The 24939-nt window shown below is 41.6% G+C and overlaps 1 protein-coding gene across 1 annotated transcript in view; it reads right to left on the bottom strand.

Moving 5' to 3' along the window:
- The window catches only part of LOC115465566 (calpain-14-like), a 208611-nt gene that overhangs the window by 20211 nt on the left and 163461 nt on the right, over window positions 1–24939 (bottom strand). Inside the window, exons 14-18 of the mRNA XM_030196116.1 lie at window positions 22959–23021; window positions 17573–17630; window positions 12068–12138; window positions 8641–8709; window positions 5400–5478 (exon numbers count right to left, since the gene is read on the bottom strand). Coding sequence (XP_030051976.1) covers window positions 5400–5478; window positions 8641–8709; window positions 12068–12138; window positions 17573–17630; window positions 22959–23021 — 340 coding nt within the window. The remainder of the gene's footprint in view (window positions 1–5399; window positions 5479–8640; window positions 8710–12067; window positions 12139–17572; window positions 17631–22958; window positions 23022–24939) is intronic.

Below are 24939 nucleotides of genomic sequence, written 5' to 3'. Positions count from 1 at the left end.
CTAGTGGTTAGCCTTTCCTATATGTGTACATTCAGCTCTCTTTATCTTGTACTTTGCATGGCTGCTCCATCATTTCCCCAGGCATTTTCAAGTCTGTATGCCCTGAGGTTAAATATACAACTAGCAGCGGTGATTAAGTTTTTAGCTGCCATCAACTTTATGTCCTGACATTCAATACTGGGCCATTACTGGGCACCGACATATGAGGAAAAGTACATAAGTATTGCCACACTGGGACAGACCAAAGGTCTATCAAGCCCAGCATCCTGTTTCCAACAGTGGCCAATCCAGGTCACAAATACCTGGCAAGATCCCATAATTCTATACATTTTATGCTGCTTAGAAAGCTATCCAGACCTTTTTTTTTGTTGTTGTTACATTTTTACCCCGCGCTTTCCCACTCATGGCAGGCTCAATGCGGCTTACATGGGGCAATGGACGGTTAAGTGACTTGCCCAGAGTCACAAGGAGCTGCCTGTGCCTGAAGTGGGAATCAAACTCAGTTCCTCAGTTCCCCAGGACCAAAGTCCACCACCCTAACCACTAGGCCACCCTACTAAGCTAACCGTCTTTACCACATTCTCTGGCAAAAAATTCCAGAGTTTAATTACACGTTGAGTGAAGACAAATTTTTTCCGATTCGTATTAAATGTACTAATTTGTAGCTTCATCGCATGCTCCCTAGTCCTAGTATTTTTGGAAAGAGTAAACAAATGATTCACGCCTACCCATTCCACTCCATTCATTATTTTATAGACCTCTATCATATCTCTCCTCAGCCATCTTTTCTCCAAGCTGAAGAGCTCTAGACGCTTCAGCCTTTCCTCACAGGGAAGTCGTCCCATCCCTTTTACCATTTTTGTCGCACTTCTCTGTACCTTTTTTAATTCTACTATATCTTTTTTTGAGATGCAGTGTCCAGAATTGAACACAATATTCTAGGTGTGGTTGCACCATGGACCGATACAAAGGCATTATAATGTCCTCACTTTGTTTTCCATTCCTTTCCTAATAATTCCTAACATTCTATTTGCTTTCTTAGCCGCTGCAGCACAATGAGCAGGTTTCAACGTATCATCAACAACGACGCCAAGATCCCTTTCTTGGTTGGTGACTTCTAACGTGGAACCTTGCATTACATAGCTGTAGTTCAGGTTCCTCCTTCCCACATGCATCAGTTTACACTTGCTCAAATTAAACGTCATCTGCCATTTAGATGCCCAGTCTCCCAGTCTTGTAAGGTCCTCTTGAAATTTTTCACAATCCTCTTGTGATTTAACAACTTTGAATAACTTTGTGTCATCAGCAAATTTAATTACCTCACTAGTTACTCCCATCTTTAGATCATTTAAAAATATGGTAAAAAGCAGTGGTCTCAGCACAGACCCCTGGGGAAATTCACTATCTACCCTTCTCCATTGAGAATACTGACCATTTAACCCTACTCTCTGTTTTCTATCCTTTAACCAGTTTTGAATCCACATTAGGACACTACCTCCTATCCCACGACTCTCCAATTTCTTCTGGAGTCTTTCATGAGGTACTTTGTAAAACCCCTTTTGAAAATCCAGATACACAATATCAACCGGCTCACCTTTATCCACGTGTTTGTTCACCCCTTCAAAGAAATGTAATAGATTAGTGAGGCAAGATTTCCCTTCACTAAATCCATGTTGGCTTTGACTCATTAATCCATGCTTTTGAATATACTCTGTAATTTTGTTCTTTATAATAGTCTCTACCATTTTGCCCGGCACCAACGTCAGGTTCACTGGTCTATAATTTCCTGGATCCTCTCTGGAACCTTTTTAAAATATCGGTGTTACATTGGCCAGCCTCCAATCTTCCGATACCACGCTCAATTTTAAAGATAAATTACATATTACTAACAATAGTTCTGCCAGTTCATTTTTCAATTCTATTAGTACTCTCGGATGAATAGAATCCATTCCAGGAGATTTGCTACTCTTCAATTTGTCAAATTGCTCTATTACATCCTCCAGGTTTATACAGATTTCATTCAGTTTCTCCGACTCGTCAGCTTTGAACACCATTTCTGGTACTGGTATCTTTTCCAAATCTTCCTCGGTGAAGACCGAAGCAAAGAATTCATTTAATCTCTCCACTATGGCTTTGTCTTCCCTGATCGCCCCTTTTACCCCTCAGTCATCTAGCGGTCTAACCGATTCTTTTGCCAGCTTCCTGCTTTTAATATACCTAAAAAAACTTTTTACTATGTGTTTTTGCCTCCAACGCAATCTTTTTTTCAAAGTCCCTCTTTGCCTTCCTTATGAGCGCTTTGCATTTGACTTGACAGTCCTTATGCTGTTTCTTATTATTTTCAGTCAGTTCCTTCATCCACTTTCTGAAGGATTTTCTTTTAGCTCTGATAGCTTCCTTCACCTCACTTTTTAACCATGCTGGATGTCATTTGGTCTTCCTCCCTCCTTTCTTAATACACGGAATATATTTGGCCTGGGCTTCCAGGATGATATTTTTGAACAGCATCCACGCCTGATGTAACTTTTTGACCCTCGCAGCTGCTACTCTGAGTTTATTTTCCACCGTTCTTCTCATTTTATGATAGCCTCCTTTTTGAAAGTTAAAGACAGCACTTATCTTGTTAAGGGCCAATGTTTAGCCCTTAAGTGGATAAGTGAAACCAGACAGTGTATTAAGTAGTCCAATTTGTCTGGTTACCCTGTCTGGTTATGTGCTGAATATCAACACTTAACTTCATAAGCGCAGGCTTTGCCTTGACTCTGCCTCCGGTTTTGGCTTAGGCGATCAAAGGGGATATTCAGTGGCACTATCTGTTTAGGTGCTGCTGAAAATTCCTGAATAGCCTCAAACAGGCGATTTAACCACTTTAAATATCTACCCCACTCTTTTCTTTTCAAAATCTACCTGCACCAAAAACTGATATCATAATCCACAGTGAGTTCAGAGGGAAAATACACAAGCTTGCTGTGACGTCTGCAGGTAAAAAGTACATATCAACGTTGTCCCAGAAAGGTCAGTCTGTAAATTTCTTTTTCCACAGGCCTTTTTAGAATATTTCTATGAAACATAGAAAAGAAAATAAGATGATACCTATTTTATTGGACTAACAATATATTTTTTGATTAGTTTTCAAATGTAATATCTTCTTCTTCGGATTTTATGATCTGAAGACGAAGGTATTACCTTTGAAAGCTAATGAAAAAATTTATTTAGTCCAATAAAAAAGGTATCATCTTATTTTCTTTTCTATGATTTGTTTTAATTTTATTTAGTACATTTAAAATTGGACTAACATGGCTGCCACACCACTTAGAATATTTCTGAACAGCACGGACTTCCTCCTAATCTAATAAGAAATCCTGAGCAGTCCCAGCCTGTATTATTTATACAACACAGGCAATTAACAAGCCAACATGCAATCAGTACCAACACGCTGGAGTTGACCTAATGGCTCAGTAGCAGCGCTATGCAGGAGACTTGAGCCCATTTAACAGTCCCAAATTCTCTGTTATCTGCCAGGGTTGTGGATCCTATGGAGACTTTCAAGAGGAAGAAAAATAAGTCATTGTACAACAGTGACATCTACTGACTGCTTCAATGGTGTTTTCTTTCCTAGAAGACTGCCACTGCAATGGTTGGCCTAAATGGGAAGAGGAGGATATAAACATGAGAGAAACTCCCTGGATAGCTGAAATGAAGAACGCAGCCCCAGTAGAGACCAGCTCTGGTTGAGCTACAGGCCCACAGGAGCAGAAGGCAGTCGCCAGACCAATGCAACAAGGGCTGAATTGTATATATGATGCTGAAAAATACAGCGCCAAAAAAAAGTACAATTGTATAAGCCGTGCTTACTCCCTTGAATCAAGCCTAACTTTAGACATGCTTATGTCCCCTTATTCTATAATAATGTATGTAAGTGCTAGGAATGCCCCTTCCACCCATGAGCCTCCCATTTCCGCACCCCTTTTTTACTCGCATGTAAAATTTAGGCACAGATGCCACACCTAAATATATGCACATAAATTCCAATTAGATCTAATTAGTGCCAATAATTTCTAATTAGCTTATTAATTATGTGCGCAAATTGGGTGCATGCCCAAATTTGCACGCACAATTGTTGGTGACTTTTATAGAATCGGAAGTAAATGAAGACACAAGTATACTCCAGTGGCTGATCATATCTATAGATGCCAAATACATGGCTTTCACTCCTTTCAGCTTGATTGAAAGGAATATTTTTTGCATTCACCGGGTATGTGATCTGATAGAAGAATAGGGGTATTTTCTAAAGAGCCTTTCACATGGTTTTGCCATTCTAAAGTTTTCAAACAGATCACACAATCCTTTGTTGTCAATATTTGAGGAATTTATAGTTTTCTAATTTGAGATTAGTATCACCTAGAGAGAGTCCCTGAGTGAGTCACTGATATTTAGCTGGCCCGTAAGGCATACGATAAGTGGCTAAATTTAGTTAGCTTAAACCAGAGGCATAGCCAGACCTCGATTTGGGAGGGGGCATGAGCTCAGTGTGTGTGGAGGGGGTACATTTTGCCCCACCTCCCTGCCGCTCTCAACCCCCACCATAACCCCACATACCTAGGCTGGCGGGGGTCCCCAAGCACCACCAGCAGAAGCTTTCAAGCATTGATATTTGCCACAACACTGCTTGCCCTACTTTCCTGCTCCGGTGTGCATGCTAGTTTTTAGTGAAATTAAGCAGCGCGAAGCTTGCATATGTTCAATTTCACTAAAAACAAGCATATGCACAGGGGAGAGGAAAAGCAGGCTTCTGCTGGTGGGGCTTGGGGACCCTGTCAGCCTAACCAGCAGACCTTGTGGGGCCCTGAACTTAAAACCCCCCTCTGTGGCTATGCCACTGGCTTAAACTCATTTTCAACTGAAATCTATTCAGCTAGGTTGCAGCTGATATTTTTCCATAAGTCTAACTGGGTAAATTACATTTTCATCTAACTGGGTAAATTACATTTTAAACAACTAGATGTAGGCCTGCTTTTATTATGTGGTGCAAATCAATGAAGTAGACCTCAGATGGAACCACACAGCTGAGCCAGAAGTGGAAGGAAGCAAATTTTATTGAAGAAACCGACACGGCCTATGTTTTGGCAAATGTCTGCATCAAGGGTCAAAATTGCATGTCAGAACAGTACCGTGCTTCCAATATAAGTTCATCAGTCATAGAATCAAACTGTACAGGAGGCAAAGATCTGCTCCCAACTATATGTGCTGAGAGCCACAAGGAGTTGCAGTGGGAATCAAACCTATTCCCCCTTGTTCTCAGCCCACTGCACTGACCATTAGGCTACTCCTCTGAACAACCTCCAGTGCCTGCCAATCCTGCTCAAGAAAAGTGCTGCTTGATATCTATGAGCTGGTACCTGCACTCTGAACTGCATTTCGCAAAGCGGAGAAGTCAAGGCATCCTGATTGACTTCCACCATTCTCTCTGAAGAGGTTCTAAGGAAGGAATTGGAAAAGATGAATGATTATTATTTTATATATGATTCCTATAAATAGCACTACAGATCTCTTGTCAGGTTAACCTGCCAATTACAGTTGGTATCTTTGAATTAATATCTGAGGACTATCTGTAGGCATGATTACTGTGTGAAACAGGGGTGTAGCCAGACCTCGGCAGGAGGGGGGGGCAGAGCCCAAGGTGGGGGGGGGGAGCACATTTTAGCCTGCCAACCCCCCCGCCGACCCTCCCCCGCCACTTTCGAACCCCCACCGCCGCCGCATTGTGGCGGCGGTGGGGGTTCAAAAGTGGCAGGGGAGGGTCGGCGGGGGATTCGAAAGTGGAGGGGGCCAGGACTAAATCTGTGGGGGCCCATGCCCCCGCGGCCCCACCTAGCTACGCCCCTGGTGTGAAAGCACTAGTCACTATATATTACTTTAAATAACCTTCTCAGAAAGTATTCTTTAAAAGGAAAATTTTGTCAAGCTGCAGACTGTCTAGTAGGTTATCTGAAGGCTCTGTCATTTCTCCATGTTTGTCATGGCTTCAAGGAGACAGCCATGCAATGCACTCGTCTGACAGTATTCTATAAGTTGCACTTAGCAACATGGTGATGACACACCCATGCTTTGCTCATGAGTACACCCCCTTGCATTTGCACACTAAACAACTTATGCATGCCAAGAATAGCACCTAGCACTTATGCATGCAACTTTCAATTATTGGTGCCAATCATGCATGTAAGCACTGGCATTCTGTAACATGAACACTCTATTGGTGCTAATGCTGGCTTATAGAATTGTCTTTTAAGCATGGGCATAGCTAGATGGCCAATTTTGAATAGGCCTGAGTCCAAGGTGGGTGGGCATAGAATTTGTTCCCCATCCCTGGCCCTGCTCTGCTCTCACCTCTCCCCTTCTCCCACCTGCAAACCAAAAGTATTAAATACCTGAGCTGGCAGGGATCCCCCAAACCCCAACAGCTGAAGATTTCCTCCTCCTCAGGCACCCAGCGCTCTTCTAAACAGCAAGTAGCAGCATTTGCCTTGAGCTGATGCCAGCAGGCTGTGCATGCTCAGTGCTTGCACATGTGCGAAAACTGAGTATGTCCAGAGGGGCCAGTGTTGGGGTCAGTTTGAGACAAGTGCTGCTGGCTGCCATTTGAAAGGGCACTGGCTGCCCAAGGAGAGGAAGACTTTCAGCTGGAGAAATTTAGTCACTCCCATCAACTACAGCGCCACAATTTTGGTTGGGTCTCAGTCCAAACTGGGTGGGCCCTGGCCCACCTGTGGCTACACCACTACTTTTAAGTGTAAAGGGGGGGGCACTTTTCTTAAAGATGGCAGTGACGTACCGAGGGCAGGGCGGTCCGCCCCCAGGTGCATGCTGCTGGAGGGGTGCAGAGAGCAGCTGTTCCGGGGCAGAGGGAGGAGGGAACCAGCGCAGCCGAGTGCCACGTGGCTGCTCCCAGCAAGTAAGAATGCACCCGAGGGAGGTGTGATACATGGGGGGGGGGGGGGGGGGGGGTTCATGTGCCAGGGGGACGCCGCTGCACCTGGTGAGGGGGGGGGGGTGCACAGCGGCGATCCGCCCCGGGTGGCAGCCGACCAAAGATCACCACTGAAAGAGGGCACACTCAAAGTTCAAGTTTGGCGAAACAGGAAGTAGACACCAGGTCTGGCCACCGGGACCATGTGCAGCTTCAAATCAAAGACTTGACTATTTACAGAAAGGCGGTATATCAAGTGTGGAATAAGTAGTTAGTTGAAGCTGCACATGACCCTGGTGGCCAGACGTGATTGAAGACAGGTAGAGCAGTGGCAGTAAAAAGAGATATTCCCATCACTCTGCAAATGATTTCTAAATGCAGGGCATAGAAATTCAACAAGCTGGAATCCTGGCTGTGGGGTCCCGCAGATTGCCCACTTTCTCCTTCCCTGTTTAACATCTATTTTTAGTTCCCTGGGTACGTTTATTATAGATCTTAGAATGTTTGTTTTGTCATATGCAGATGACATATTTCTTTTATGTCCTGCATCTGAAAAATTCACTGATAGCTTGACTTACAGTAACAAATTATATTTCACTTATAGATAAATGGGCCACAGATTATTTTTTGAAATTAAACAAAAATAAATAAAAACAACTAAGATCTTGTGGTTCGGGGACATTGATGGTCTCAAGGATAGAACACTAGTATTAACATCAGGTGAAAGTTTAAAGATTGATGACCACTCAAGAGCTCTAGGTGTTATACCAGATTCAAAGTTGACATATCAACGACAGATTAATACCCTTAAGTAGGACATTTTTTTTCAGAGACTCAGGCAACTACGAGAACTCAGATCTTCCTTACATCAAAATAATTTTAGAACTGTAGTTCAGGCGGTACTTTTGCCTCAGTTGGATTATTGCAACTCTTTATATAATAATGTTTAAGTTGGGCTGCAGGAATATTAGCAACTGCTTCAGAATATGGCAGCAAAATTGATTTTTGGTCTGCATAAATTTGACAGTGTTCCTCCCATTATGACATCTTCATTTGTTCACAGTTCAACAGCATGTTCGGTTTAAAACTAACTGTTTGATCTATAAATCCATATGTGGTCTAAACTCAGACAGTGTTGGAGAATTGCTTGTAATATCCTTTCAGGAGCGCATTCTTTGTTTTTCTAGAACTTCGCGTCTAGACTATCCTTCAATTAAAAAAAAAGAAAAGTCCAGGTGTACTGACACTGAATGAACTTAAATCTAAATTCTGGAAGATTTTATGATTTTGGACATGAGTCCTGTGAAAGTATCCTGCAAGAAAAATGAAGTTGAAAGAGTCTAAATGCCCAGCCCAGGAAATGGAAAAGAAGCAGAGGAAGAAGTGTCATATAGGCATCTGGTAAGGAGTCCAGGAGAAGGGATGCACTCTGCAATTACAGTAAGAAGGAAGGAAGGAAAGTTTCACAGGAGTTACTGAGAAGTCTCTATTTCTTCATTTAAAGAACCATGCTCTCCAATTTTATTGTCTTGTTTAAACTTTAAACTTTAATACATTTCTTTTCCTTTGGACACTTCATCCCCTGTTTACTAAGGTAAGTACCCCCAGAAAACAAACAGCATAATGATATGAACTTGACAAACTGGTCCAAGGTATAGAAAGTTCTCAAGTACCTTACATATATTGAGGCGCTTCCACAGACGTCCAAACTCCTTCAGATTAAGCTTTCCATTGACGCTGAGCTATGCAAAGCTGTTAAGTGGCAATTATGTAGTATGAGCTGGGCAAAAGAAAATTTGAATTCAAATGTTTCATTAAGGTTGCTAAAAGATAGTGCAGCAGGCAAGCAGGGGCCTCATAGACGGCGCCACAAAAATCGTGAACTTCTCTCTTTCTAATAGGCAACTACCAACAGCATTAAAAATGGCAGTGGTATGTTCTTTGCTAAAGAAGAACAACCTTGACCAGGACAGGTTTGGAAAAAAAGGTGGAGGTATTGGCCTACCGTTATCACAGAACATTTAGCACCAATGAAGATGTAGACAGAACAACAACCAGTGGGAGGATGGTGCTATGCTAAGGATCAAATAACAAAGGAAGAAGTACCAGGAGCCTTCACAAGTGGGACAAAACCTTTTATTTGCACACCATCAGGCTTATTTTCGAAAGAGAAGGACGCCCATCTTTCAACACAAATCGGAAGATGGGCATCCTTCTCACAGGGTTGCCCAAATCGGCATAATCGAAAGCCGATTTTGGGCGTCCCCAACTGCTTTCCGTCGTGGGGACGACCAAAGTTCACGGGGAAGTGTCGGAGGCATAACAAAGGCAGGACTTGGGCGTACCTAACACATTGGCATCCTTGACCCATAATGGGAAAAAAGGGTGTCCCTGACGAGCACTTGGACGACTTTACCTGGTCCTGTTTTTCTTACGACCAAGCCACAAAAAGGTGCCCGAAGTGACCAGATGACCACCGGAGGGAATCAGGGATGACCTCCCCTTATTCCCCCAGTGGTCACTAACCCCCTCCCACCCTCAAAAAATATCTTTAAAAATATTTTGTGTCAGCCTCTATGCCAGCCTCAAATGTCATACTCAGGTCCATTGCAGCAGTATGCAGGTCCCTGGAGCAGTTTTAGTGGGTGCAGTGCACTTCAGGCATGCGGACCCAGCCTCCCCCACCTGTTACACTTGTGGTGGTGGTAAATGTGAGCCCTCCAAAACTCACCACAAACCCACTGTACCCACATCTAGTTGCCACCTTCACCTGTAAGAGCTATGGTAGTGGTGTACAGTTGTGGGTAGTGGGTTTTGGGGGGCTTAGCACACAAGGTAAGGGAGCTATGTACCTGGGAGCAATTTATGAGGTCCACTGCAGTGCCCTGGCATGTCAAGGGGACCAGTGCACTATGAATGCTGGCTCCTCCCACGACTAAAGGGCTTGGATTTGGTCATTTCTGAGATGGGCGTCCTTGGTTTCCATTATTGCCGAAAATCAGAAATGACCAAGTCTAGGGATGATCATCTATAAGGATGACCTAAATTTCAAGATTTGGGCGTCCCCAACCATATTATCGAAATGAAAGACGGACATCCTCAGCAAAGCTTGGGCGTCCCTTTCGATTATGCCCCTCCATGTGTCCTCTATATAAAATTTGTACCATTGACCTGACACGGACTGTATTTCGGCGCGAAGCACCTGCATTAGGGGTCTATGTCAAACATAAATAAAATTAACAAAAGAATAAAAATTGTAAAAACATACATCAATCTATTATATGATCAAGCATATTAAACAATCTTAGGTGTTCATAAACCATCAGTATATCATCGTACATATTCAACAATCAAACGCTAAGTTAAGGATGGCATAGAGTTAAATAGGATAAGTCCTGCAGGAAACAAAATGCAATGTGGAATCTTTATGGAAGGAAAGTCCATGTTTGATGACTGGAAACAGGATAGTGGTGGTGGAATACTATTATCCACCTCCACGGGATAAAAAGACTTTGAAATGCTAACAGAAATTAGGGCGGCAAATACATTTGACAACAAAATAGGAGATTTCAATTATCTCAATACTACTACGGAAGTAATATTCTAGATACTGTAAATGACTGCTTCATAGAGCATGTGGTCCAGGGCACAAAAGAGGCCAATCTGAGGTGCCAAGTATTTGTGTATTTGACCAGAATACTGAAGGTTATGTTTTGTTTAATTGGTACCCTCGTTTGAATGGTGTGACTCTTTCCTATTTTTTTTTTAATTTTAGTTCCTAGAGTGAGCATTTATACGCGCTCTAAAGCTGCTATAAGTGGTTGCACCTATAATATACAAACAAATTTGCCCTACTATGCAAGTATTATATAAAGGAAAGTAGATGTCTACTTTGCTTTACAGAATAGGCTTCAAATAGGTGCCTTTTTGGTGCACTGGTACAGAATTTCCCTCCACTTGTACAATGTACTTAACTCACGTAACAGCTAGGATTGGCACTGTGGTGGCTTTTTACATCATGCATAAAGGAGTGGGTGCCCAAATGAGACTACGTTAGGATACCAGGAGGAAGGACCTGCCAAGTGTGACCAAGGAAAAGAAGAAGGAAGCCACCAGTGGATTCTACGAGATGTCCGTCACTACTTAAGATACTGTACTCATCTGATTTTTGTGTGACCTTACTTTACTAGTCTGATATTGTTCATTTCTTTACTGTTGCTTTTGTAAATACTTTATTGTGGGGATTTCACCTATTAAAGTTAATTTCTTAAAAATGTCCCCTGAAGTGGACTCAATTTTTTTTTGAGTGCATGGAGGCAATTTAGAAATTTTCCTGTGTGTCATCTGCCAAAGGTCTTGGGTTGATGGCTTCCCCATCAGAACCCCTTTATTGGGTTTATGAATTATTTCTTTGCCCACTGAAGGGTGGCCACATAGGTATAAAATATTTAGGCACTTTTAGCATATAAACTTTTAGAGGGGAACTCTTTGCCTAGATTCCATTTGGAACTTAGTTACGTGTAGTATACGCACTGAAAATACCTATATACTTTGCAACTATATACACTCCAAAAATGAGCCTGTTATTCTGATCCTTTAACTTTTTAATGATATGTTTATATTTCTTATATTTTTGATATCTCCTTTTCTGCCATCTATCAATAATGCCACTCATTTTTCCTCCCTAAACATGCCCAGGCTCCATACCACCCCATCACAGAACATGAGAAGGACAGGGATGGCCAACTGTTATACAACAAGCAGGTCTGGTTATCAAGATATCCAGAAAGAATATACATGAATTCACTTTGCATATACTGCTTCCACTGTATCTCATGCATATTCATGTGCATACCATACAAACCAGACTTGCCTGAGACTCCTGAAATCCAAACCTGGCCACCCATGGTCAATGGTATAGAGATATTGGGTTACACATTGCATCTTATGCTGTACTTTTAAGAAAATGCTGCTCCTGTGTTTTTGATATATTAGGGCTCACTAAAGACGGGGGGGGGGGGGGGGGGGGGGGTAGGGAGCATATCTGAATGCAAAGGGGGCGTATATACCAATGCATTGGTCCATATATTAAAAGGATACATCCATCAAAAGTAAGATTCCACGGCATGTGTCCAAGCTGAATCCTCCGTCTTCAACACTGATTAAGCGTTCTATAAATTGAAGTAGCACAGATAACGTTTGTCTTTTTTTTCAAATGAAGTTGCTTGTGTACAAATCATGAAAGAAAGCAATAATCAAAATGAAAAAATTTGATGCAAACCCCACAGCTACTTTTTCCTTCCCCGGTTTGCTTTAATAATCAAAACCAAACCGTTCACACAGGCTTTTTGCTTTGATTATTCTCCTGGGAAAATTGCCAGCAGAGATTATGCCTGCTTTCTCCACATGAAAAGTTTACCCTTGGAAGCAATGCAGGTAGTTCTGTTTATACAGAACAGCACAAGTTGTTCATTGACTTATCCCAGGACCTTTTCTGCCACTCACAGATAAAAGGATGCACATTGTGGAAGAATATGGGTATTTTGACAATTTTGATGGGTGAAATGTTATTTTTCCTGTGGAAAGTGCTTTCCTTATTGCAAAGACATTATTAGATACTGATGTTTAATAAATATGATTAACCACATTTTGACATAATGATTTGTTATGTTTTCTATTTATTTATATAAGGTACAAAAAAGTCACCTTTTTACATTAGAGCAGGGGTTCTCAACCCAGTTCTCGGGACACACCCAGCCAGTCAGGTTTTCAGGATATCTACAATGAATATGCATGAGATAAAATTGCATGAACCACCTCCATTGTATGGATATCTATCTCATGCATATTCATTGTGGATATCCTGAAAACCTGGCTGGATAGGTGGGTCTGAGGAGTGGGTTGAGCACCCCTACATTAGAGAAATCAGCTTAACAAAAAAATAGTATCTTAATGTAACACCTTTGTACTAGGCGCTACTGGACTCAGGGTCCAACCCGGTTGGAGCCTCCCGAAGGCAGTCTCCGTCGGTCCCTTATTCGCTTGGTGCATGGTGCCTCCACCTGGGGAAATAAATGTTAGTTCTCTCCCAGGAAACCATAAAGAAATACAAATCCAAAAGGAAACTGCTGTGAACAAGGCTGGTCATCAAATCCCATACGTTGGGCTGAGGTGGGTGTTCCAGCTCAGGGATGGTGATCTGCAGGTTCAGGAGACACTTACACTCTTTCCAGTTCAAAAAATCATGCTGGAGTCGGAAGCTTATGACACAAACTCAGTTTATTCATCAACTCAGCAACAGCAGAAATATCAAACCATATCAACTCTCCAACATTAAATGCAAGTCTTTTAAAAACACAATCCTTCTGGTATTTCTCAGGGGAACTGCTGTATCCTCCTCCCTTGGATATATTTACAGAGGCTTTTCCGCAGGATTATGTACAGTTTTTACAGACTCCTGTACATGCCTATCCCAGAGAATAGTGTTCCAAAGGCTGCGCTCCTCTCAGTATCACAGGTCCAGACCCCTCCTATGGTCTGACCTCCCTCCAGGGTGACCTTCAGTTCCACCCTGGTCTTGGGATGAGCACTCCCTGTCTCCAATCCCACACTCACAGGCTGGGTCTCTCCTCTGCCCACCCGCAACTCTCCTCCTCCTCCTCCACAGTTGCCGCTTTGCTGAGCCACAACTTCTCTTTGCAATCAGTGATCACACTTCTCCTAATGGGATTTCCCTTTACTGCTCCAGGTCAGTGGGTAGGGGAACATCAGGCAACCAAAGACCCCCCCCTAAAGGACATAACCTTAGCTTTATCCCCCTCTTATCTCCTTCCCACTGTCAATTTTCAGTCTCAGAGCACTATTTCTCTGCATTTTATTTACAAGCTTCATTTAATTCAATCCATCCGCTCTTTGATTTTCCCGTCAGCTCTCAATATTTCAGTCAATTTGTTAGTGATCATGCAACTTGATTATTGTAATTTGTTATACCATGGACTTCAGGTTAAAGAGCTCAGGCGCCTTCAATTTATTCAACATACCAATCCGCCTGATTACTAATTTAAGGAAATATGATCATATCACACCACACCTCAAAAATGCTCATTGGTTACCAATTAATCACTATTACTCATAAAATCTTACTTTTAGTCTACGAGGTCTTGGCCACCGGAGAACCATTGTATCTCTCCAATAACTTAATTCCATACTGTCCTTCGAGAACACTTCTTTTGGCTCAGCAAAATCAGCTTATTATCCCTTCTTATCGTGTTATATAATTATGAACACATCAGACACTCTATCGTCTCTGTTCTAGGACCACAATTCTGGAATGCTCTCCCAGGCTCCTTAAGACTACAATCATCCCTACCTAAGTTCAAGGTAGATCTTAAAACTTATTTCTTTGATGATGCTTTCTTTTGACAATCGCTTAGATTCTGTTCAGAATTTTCGCCAAACTCACAGAATCTCCCCTTCCCTTTTGTGTTTCTCTGTTTCTTTCCTATTATTATTGTTGTTCTACCTCCTTTCTTAAAATCTGTATGTTTACTTTATACCTATTTATTTTTTTATTCTATGTATTAGAATGTAAACTGCCCTGAAGGCTGCCATAGGGCAGGGTAGTAAATTCTAAATAAACTTGTAAACTTGGTATGAAGTATATATACGCACAAATAGAATTTTACTCTATGAGAGAATGCACTGCACTTTTCGCTTCATTGCCATTCAGATATTGACAGACTCCTGATGCAGGCGTATTGCCGAAACACAGCCATGTCGAGTCTTTTTTAACAAAATGACTTTTTAAATAAACTATATTTGCCTTCACATCTTGGACTCTTCGTTTTGTTGAACCTCACTTCTTCTGTTCCTTGCTGTTGCTCACCCTTGAGGACCTGTTGCCCCTTTACTTCTGTTTTTTCCATGACTGTACTGTACCAGACACAAATATATCTCTATTTCATTCTCTTCTTGAACCTCAGTGCTAAACTGTGCCCAACCATCATTTCTTTGTAACTCTCTTGGATTTTGTGATGATTTTTACCCATGTGGGACACGTGGATCAGACAATTAGGACTAGATTTTGTAAAAGGTGCCAAAAAATCAGCACTACAAAATTTAATCACTGAGCACTATTATATAAAGGATCTGCATCCTTTATAGAATAGTACTAACCCCTGGATTCTATATCGTGCACCTAGAAGTTCTGTGCGATTCCGTGCATAAATCTAGGTGTATTCTATAACTACGCATGTAGATTAAATGTTGTAACAAGCTATTAAAACATAATGTGAAGGTAAATCCCTCCAAATACTTCTGTTCAAACAACAATATAAATTGATGGAAAGGAGCAGTCAAAAATCCAACTGGCAATTCAACTGACCATATTTTAAGTTTATAAGTACGAGAGGTGACGCCTCACGAAGCCCCCGGCTACACAATTTGAAAGCTCACAGGGGCTGGGCTGCTTCATCATCGGCAGCCACCTCTACAAACTTTTCTTTTATTGCTTTTCCTTTACTTAGAAATTCGTTATAAATAACACTTAGCTTAAATTCATCTGGACTCCCAAGACGCTGTGTAAGACCAAGACCAACGGTGGCCAGCGTTTTGTTACCTGCCTCAGGGTCACCTGGTCTGCGTCTGGTCTACGTTAATCTTAAATCTAAGAAGCCTCAGCTTCAGCGACTGGCCCGCTGAAGCTGAGGCTTCTTAGATTTAAGATTAACGTAGACCAGACGCAGACCAGGTGACCCTGAGGCAGGTAACGAAACGCTGGCCACCGTTGGTCTTGGTCTTACACAGCATCTTGGGAGTCCAGATGAATTTAAGCTAAGTGTTATTTATAACGAATTTCTAAGTAAAGGAAAAGCAATAAAAGAAAAGTTTGTAGAGGTGGCTGCCGATGATGAAGCAGCCCAGCCCCTGTGAGCTTTCAAATTGTGTAGCCGGGGGCTTCGTGAGGCGTCACCTCTCGTACTTATAAACTTAAAATATGGTCAGTTGAATTGCCAGTTGGATTTTTGACTGCTCCTTTCCATCAATTTAGTAACAAGCTATTAAACATTGTTAACAGCTCTTAACAAGCAATAACAAGCACTAATTGGCAAAAATTAGAATTTAGATGCGTACATTGCTGAGTGCATTCTGTAATGTACTGCACCTAAATTCTAACGCATGCAGGCAAAAAGGGGCGTGCTTAGGGGCGTGGAAATGGGTGTTTTTCATGGGTATTCCAAACTCTACATGTGTTGTTATAAAATATGGGCCAGTGCACGTTAATCTACATGCAGGGATTTACACCAGCTTTTCGTTGGTGTAAATAGACCTACGTAGATTTAGTCATATGAACTACGCCTAAGCATATTCTAAATACTGTACATAGATTTATACATGGTATTTAGAATATGCTTAGGAGTAATTGCCTAACATGCATTAATTTTAGGCAACATATATAGAATCGGGCCCTAAATGCATAAACGGTGCCTAAAGTTAGGCGCCAGCAATTAAGCTTGCTGAAAGCAAGTGTAAATGCCGACATTGAAGTTAGGTACTGATCGAGTCTATTCTGTAACAATGCAAGTAAATTCTGGGAACTTCCCTGGAATGCCCCCCCCCCCCCCAAACGCCCCTGTCCACACCCCTTTGAAATTACGCGCTATAGGAAAATTACGTGCTATAGGAGTTCTGTGGTCAGTGATATAGAATATGATATGTGCGTAACTCTTAATGCCAATAATTGGTTGTAAGTTAGGAGCTTGCCACCAAAGCCGAAGCCTCTCTCTCAAATTCTATGATCTTTGGAAAAATAAGGGGCTGCTTCTATGGTCTCTCTGTTTCCCCTTCCTATGAAAGCCTCAACTCACCCCCATGGTACATATTCCATACAGGTTGGGAGCGACCCCTCCTCGTTCCTGTGGCAACCATCATGGAAATTAACACTCCTAGCAGTCAAAAGCATTAGTTTTCAAGGTGGTCACCATGGGACAGGAATGACTTGGGATCCCTCTTGTACCCTACAGAATATTTGCCTTGGGAGTGAGTCAGAGTTTGGTGGGAAAGTGGGGGGAGGGGATTCCCTGAAGCAACTTTTTTTTTTTTTAAGGGTGATGTTTTCAAGGGTTGGCTCCTTATTTTAACATTTTGAGCTCCATCCCAGAACTCAGTGGAATGGCTCCAGGGGGCAATAGGTCACCAGGGTTTAGAGATCCCCATCAGGTGGTCCCTGACACTTGCCAGAGCTTCTGCCACCGTGATCAGCAGCCATTTAAACAGCTGCTGCTGCTGCTGCACAAAAATTATGTTTTTTTTTTGTGTGTGAAAACAAGCACACAAAGGCTATTTCACAATTGTTTTTGCAATACTGCACAGTAATGAGCTGATTTGCATGTATTAGCATTGGGACAGCTCATTAATACTTATAATGTATAAACTTTGGTGTGGGCTTTATATGAATATTCACATTCAACTCTGCAAAATCTCTGGCTCTTTTGTGTTTGTTGATGTTTTTGCACGGTTTCTGTGAAAATGTCACCTTAATACACACAAATCCTTCAGAAATAATATAATAAAATGCATAATTATATCTTCAGGATAAGTACTTACCATTAACAACCACTTCATTAAGGAGCTTTTGCAATTGTGAAGCCTCTATTTCAGAAGTCTAATGCAAAATAAAACAGAAGAGTTTTTGTAGTATGCTCACTTCCTGTTATATGTGATCCCACTTTTAATAACTGTACTGCCATGGATTTCCTGCAATAAATCCAATAAACAGGACCAAATATAAATGCGGGGATATTTAATACATAACAAAATCCATTTTTCCAGCAAACATTCATAAAGTATCAATTTTTAAAACCATCAAACTTGCAAGCGTATTGATTCATATTCACACTAAAACATTTTTTTAGTAAGGGGATCCTCAGGTATCACAATGCAAGTGCTATCAACAATCACTTTCTTGTGCTCCTCATTGGTCCCTCATTCTATCTTTAAATTTTTTATACCAAAAATTTAAAAGCTACGTAGCTTAGAAAAGAAATTAGGTGTACGCAGTGCTACATCAAGAAAGTGATCGTTGATAGCAATTGCATTGTGATATCTGAGTATCCCCTTACTAAAAAATGTTTTAATGTGAAAATGAATAACTTGCAAGTTTGATGCTGTTTAAAAATTGATACTTTACGAATGTTTGCTGGGAAAATGGATTTTATTATAGATTTCCTGCAAGCACCCAGTGAATACCAACGAGGGAATTTGCATCTGTCTTTAAATCCACTGCAGAAGGTCCATCATCTGAGGAAGGCCCCTACCAGGGCCTAAATATTGCATCTTGAAACACCCATTGGCCTTATAAAGACTTAAGGATCAATTTTGAAATGGCGTTAAAATTTAAGGGTCAATTTTCAAAGAGAATTGACCAGGTAGGAGCAATTTCTACCAGATAACTCCTGTTGACTAAGCCCAACCCAAATATCCAGCAGTACATATTTAGAGAGTGCAATAGAATTATCTTGTTAGTGCTGAGGTGGTCAGAGGATAGAGCTGGGAGTTACTTGAGCAGCACTTTGTAAGTCTAAGTGCTTTGAAGATACACTTCAACATGTAATTACACTCTGGAATTTGTTGCCAGAGAATGTGATAAAACCAGTTAGCTTAGCAGGGTTTAAAAAAAAGGTTTGGATAATTTCCTAAAAGAAAAGTCCATAAGCCATTATTAAGATGGACTTCAGAAAATCCACTGCTATTTGTAGGATAAGCAGCATAAAATCAGATTTAATGTTTTAGGATCTTACTAGGTATCAACACTTACGTTCTTATTGAGTAGCAGTACCCAAATAACTATTTGGTTAACGTAGGACAGGAAAAAGGCTACCATAAGTTAACATGGTAGCTATCCACATACCATCTCTGCATAATTGACAGTATCTGTGTAGCTCTTGGTGGCTGTTCTCAGACCATGATATTCGTGGGAGGAGCCAGCATTTGTAGTGCACTGGTCCCCCTCACATGCCAGGACACCAACTGGACACCCTAGGGGTCAGTGCGGTGGACTTCAGAAAACGCTCCCACATGCATAGCTCCCTTGCTTTGGGTACTGAGCCCCCCAACCCCCCCAAAACCCACTACCCACAAATGTACACCACTACTGTAGCTCTTAGGGGTGAAGGGGGCAACTACATGTGGGTACAGTGGGTTTTGGAGGGCTCCCACTAACCAGCACAAGTGTTATAGGTAGGGGGGGTGGCCTGTGTCCGCCTGCCTTAAGTGCACTGCGGTACCCACTAAAAGTGCTCCAGGGACCTGCATACACGCAGACCTCTAGGATTTGTTGCTGCTGTATAACCTTGGCACACCAGTTGAGACCTGAAGACTAATCTCTTTGAAAAAGTCCTTTATTTGAATAAGCACGTTTACTCACAGTTAACTGCAGATCAGAGGTTGTGCCCCACTGGCAAAGAGTCTCCCTGGTACTGAGATTAGCAGTAGGTCAGAGCTGGCAGAATGGTTTACAATGCCCTCTTTCAGCAACATTCAAGGTAATAACTAAGTTCTCTAACGTGGGTAACACATGAAAGGGATCTAAAACTGGCTTACAAAAATGGCCACTACCTCATGGTCTACCGGAAACAAAACTGGACACACTCTGACCCAGTTAGCAGGGGGAAAAGCACCATGGGAGTACAGCCCACTACCCTATACCCACCACAATGCATTGCTGATGTGACTCTGCAGTGCACCTAACAGAAAAGGTGTCACACTCACCCGAGAGCCACATCACAACCAGGGAAAGGCTGTCAGAGGATAGAACACATTCTGCTGTCATGGAGGTGGGTAAGGCATTTGAGGCTGGCATACAGGCTGGCAAAAAAGGTTTTTAGTTTTATTGTTTTAGTTTGGAAGGGGGTTGGTAACCACTGGGGGAGTACGGGGAAGTCATCCCCGATTCCTTCCGGTGGTCATCTGGTCAGTTGGGGCACCTTTTTGAGGCTTGGTCGTGAAAATAAAAGGACCAAGTAAACCCGGCGAAATACTGCTGAACGCCGCTTTTTTTTCCATTATCTGCGAAAGCCGGCCATCTGGTAGCCATGCCCATGCCCGCCCATGTCCCGCCTTCGCTTCGCCGCCGACACGCCCCCTTGAACTTTTGCCGACGAGGCGACGGGAAAGCGGCGATGCTGTCAAAAAAGCTGCTTTCGATAATACCGATTTGGCCGCTTTTGCGAGATCGCCGGTCATCTCCCGATTTATGTCGGAAGATGGCCGGCGATCACTTTAGAAAATAAGCTGGATTGACTGTACCAGGTTGCGAAAGATGGTCCTTGGGAAGAAAGGTCTTACTCTTTTTAGTTTCCACATTGAATGGAACATCTTCTTGGTTGTATTTTTCACATGACTTTCAAGTGTAAGATTTCGATCAATGGTAACTCCAAGAATTTTCAGGGTGTCTGAAACGGGAAGGGACAAGTTTGGTGTGTTTACGGTGGTGAATTTGCTCGTATTATGTTGTGAGGTGAGTATAAGACATTGTGTTTTTTCTGCATTAAGTTTCAACTGAAATGCATCCGCCCATGAATGCATGATGTGGAAGCTTTGGTTGATGTCGTCGGTAATTTCCTTTAAATCATGTTTGAACGGGATGTAAATCGTTATGTCATCTGCGTATACTGTATGTATGGATTGAGGTTTTGATTGGATAATAATTTGGCCAAGAGTGTCATCATTAGGTTGAAGAGAATTGGCGAGAGGGGGGATCCTTGAGGGACTCCACATTCAGGTATCCATGTGGCTGATGTAGTCGAGTTAGATACCACTTGGTATGATCTTGTGGTTAGGAAGCCTTTAAACCAATTGAGAATGTTGCCTCCAATTCCGAAGTATTCTAGGATGTGTAGTAATATTCCATGATCAACCATGTCGAAAGCACTGGACATGTCAAATTGTAGAAGAAGTATGATATTGCCAGTTGCGATCGCTTGTTTAAATTTAGTCAAGAGAGTAACTAGTACTGTTTCAGTGCTGTGGTTAGACCGAAATCCTGATTGGGAATTGTGAAGTATTGAAAATTTATTTAAGTAGTTGGTGAGCTGTTTGGTTACCATACCTTCCATTAATTTGGTTATCAGAGGAATAGATGCTACTGAGCGGTAGTTGGTTAAGTCGCTTGTACTTTTCTTTGCGTCTTTGGGTATAGGGGTGAGTAGAATATTTCCTTTATCCTTTGGGAAGAGTCCGTTTTGTAGCATATAGTTCAAGTGTTTCATGAGGTCTGATATGAATTGAGGGGCAGACTTTATAAGGTTGTTAGGGCATATGTCTAATTTGCAGTGAGACTTGGCAAATCTTTTGAGCATTTGGGAGATGGTATCATCCGATAGTGTCTCAAAGTTGGTCCATGTTCTGTCCGCTGGGTGTTCACCAGGGTTTGGGTCTAGACAATCAAGGAGTTTTGCGTAGTCAATGGTATTGACAGGTATCACGAGTTGTAATTTTATGATTTTCTCATTGAAGTATTTCGCAAGATTGTCTGCTGCTGGTGTGTCTCTGCTGTTAGAAGTCGCCGGTGTAGTATCTAGTAATTTGTTCACGAGTTGGAAGAGTTTATGTGTATCCTTGTAGTCTGGTCCAATTTTAGTTTTATAATATGATCTTTTAGTTTGTTTAATGGTGTATTTGTATTTTCTTTGAAGTTGCTTCCAAGCGTTGAGTGTGGGGTCGTCTTTCTTTTTATTCCATGCTCGTTCTAACCTTCTAACTTGTGTTTTTAGTTTTTTCAGTTCTTCGTTGAACCATGGTATTAAGTTCCTTCTGTGTGAGGTTCTGGTTTGAAGTGGTGCTATGTTTTCTAGTGTGCTTCTGCATCTATTGTCCCATTCTTGGAGAAATTGGTTTGAATCTGTCTTTGTAGTCCATCCATTATTGTAGAACTGTTGCCAGAATGTTAACGGATCTATTTTGCCTCTCGTGGTATAGGTTATTCGTTCTTGTTTGTGGGGTGAATCTTTCATTCGCCACTGGAGGGAGAGGTTTGCTTTGTAGTGGTTGGACCACGGTGTGGGTGCCCACTTTGTATCTGTTAGTACAAGATTTAGGTCAGGGGCGAATTTGTGTGTAATGATGTCTAGTGTGTGTCCTTTTGTATGGGTTGGCTGCGTATTTGGCCTATGAAGATCCCATAGTTGGAGGAATTCTTTGCATTCTTGGGCGTTTGTTGAGTTAGGATCTTCAAAGTGCAGGTTGACATCCCCTATTATAAGAAGGTTAGAGGTAGAGACACATGTGTTCGATATAAAGGCCATAAAGTGTGTTTGGCAGCCCTGCCAGTTACCTGGCGGTCTGTAGAGCAGGACTATGTTAAGGTGTTCCTGCAGGGTTGGATGATTGATTCTAACTGAGGCAATTTCAAGCTATCATACTCAAAGCCTTTCCAAATTACTCCCCAGCTTTTCTACTCCATCAGGAGTGGCTACCCTGTGGCAGACATTTATGTCATTTGAATAAAAGACAAAGCTCTCCTACTAAACCCTGTGCAATATCAATATAATTTATGGAATTACACTGCACAAAACTGGACCTAGGACTGCATATTACTATTTATGGATAACTTAAAACTAACCTGGCAAAGATGCTCAAGAGGACTGGAGTTAGAATTAATTACTGATCTGGAAGTCCCATACTTCTGGTGCAACTTAATCAACGGTAAAGAAAAAAAGGCATATTCCCTGAAACAGTGATCTTATGAAAGCTGGTACAACGGCAGCTGTGCTGTGTTTCCGAGGATAGTTATTAAGAGCTATTTTATTCTGAGTGCATTAGTAGGCTCTGTCCTCTCCAGTCAGGTTGTAGCATCATATGATTTACCACTTGACAGATGTAGTATTTCACAATAAATATTATTTTGAAATGCGCCACGCTGTCCATCAGAAAGAAAAATAACACCAAGAGAGATGCGGCACCTCCATGGAGTCCAATTGTGTACTTGACTTACCTTGTTACAATATCGTGCAAAGATATTTTCATATGCGTCATCATAGTTCTTTGTGGGAGCCATCTATAATCAAAGTGCAGATCAATGAAATTAAAGTAACTGATAATGAATCAGAACTCTTCTACATTAAAGGAGTAATTATACAAAGAGGTTCTAACATTTAGGTGAAAGAAAAAGAGGGTGGAAGACCCAACCAATGGTGTTACAGGATGACAAATGAAAGAAAATCCAGAAGTCCAAATGCTTCTAGAAACTCTTTATTCTCCAACAGTAAGCCAACTTCGAGTACAAAAATGACCTAATGGGCCATTTTTTGGCAGCCAGCCTTCTTCAGGGGTCTGTCAGCAATGCATAAACAGGACATATGTTGTAGAAGATGTAGGAGAACAAGTGTATCAACATCAATAGTGTCAAACTGAGGCAGGTTATGGTAGCTACACGTAAGTAGTGAAGGGATATGATGTGGGCCTGCTTCTCCCTTCCCTGGGCCTCTAATATTTAGACACCAGGAATGTGCATACATGACAAAAATACCAGTATATATATATATATCTATATATATAGATATATATATATAGATATAGATATATAAGCATGTATAAATGCTAATATTCTGGCTACAGGGTTTCATAACCTAGTGCTTAAATGTGATGATGAGTAGTTTGAAGGTGAGCATACATGTGGCTGGAGTCTAGTGGGACTTGAGAGTGGTGCACAGTTATGCAAACAAATTATAGAATACTATTTATTTATTTATTGCATTTGTATCCCACATTTTCCCACCTTTTTGCGGGTTCAGTGTGGCTTACAATATGAGATGAGTGATGGAAATACAGTTTGTTACAAATTGGTTATGGACTACATTGTGCAGAGTTATGCGAGACAATCGAGGTGTCGTTAAGGAATGTAACAATGGAGCACAAACATTGAAACATTGGAAGGAGACAATGAGAGCTTAGAGGGCGATAATAAGGCATAAAGACATATGGTATGCATATTTCTGTGAGTAAGGGTATGAGTGATGTGAGATTACGGGGGATGAGAGTTCAGAAGTGGATGTATGATGCATTAGTGAACAGTGAGTGTGGTCTTTATGTGTTTTGGCTCTTTCCGTAAATTTTTTCAAAAAGATGGGTCTTCAATCATTTGCACACATATTTTAACAATTTAGGTGCAAGGATTTACACTAGCTCCAGGGCTTGCATAAGTGCTCACACTTAGGGGGAGATTCTATATATGGCGCCTAACAAATTGGCGCTGAAATCAGTGCCGACTAAGTATATTCTATAATCAGTGCCTAGATTTAGGTGCCGATTATAGAATATGCTCACTTCATATTTCAGCGCCTAAATCTACACGCATCCATTTACGCTAATGAAAACGTAAATCCCTGTGTGTAGATTTAGGTGCACTGGGCCATATTCTATAACTAGGCATGTAAATTTCAGAACACCCAAGAAATGCCCATTTCCCCACCCATAACTATGCCTTTTTGCCTGTGCACATTAGAAGTTCAGCCCACATGGTTACAGAATACGCTTAGCGACTTGTGCGCCTAAATTCTAATCAGTGCCAATTAGTGCTCATTATTGCTTGCTAGTGCTGTTATCAGCACTCAATAGCTTGTTAAGTTACGCACATTGTTATAGAATCCACACCGATTTCGGCACGGATCTCTAAGCACGCTATATAGAATCCGGGGGGTTAACATATACATGAGTATATACCTGTTTACACTAGTATTACATAAAGGAAAGCAGGTGCCTAATTTTCCCACTGCAGCTCCTTGTGACTGTGGGCAAGTCACTTAACCCTCCATTGCGCCAGGTACAAAATAAGTACCTGTACATATGTAAACCGCTTTGAATGTAGTTGCAAAATACCAGAGAAAGGCGGTATACCAAATTCCATTTCCCTTTATAGAATAGGTCCCTTTATGTAGAGGAAAGGAGATCTACAAATGAATATCAGTTTTAGAAAA

The sequence above is a fragment of the Microcaecilia unicolor genome, chromosome 3 (assembly GCF_901765095.1).
Source record: "Microcaecilia unicolor chromosome 3, aMicUni1.1, whole genome shotgun sequence".
NCBI classification, from domain to species: Eukaryota; Metazoa; Chordata; class Amphibia; order Gymnophiona; family Siphonopidae; genus Microcaecilia; species Microcaecilia unicolor.
Note: the sequence above shows the minus strand (reverse complement) of the source record. Positions and strands in the feature narration are given on the sequence as shown.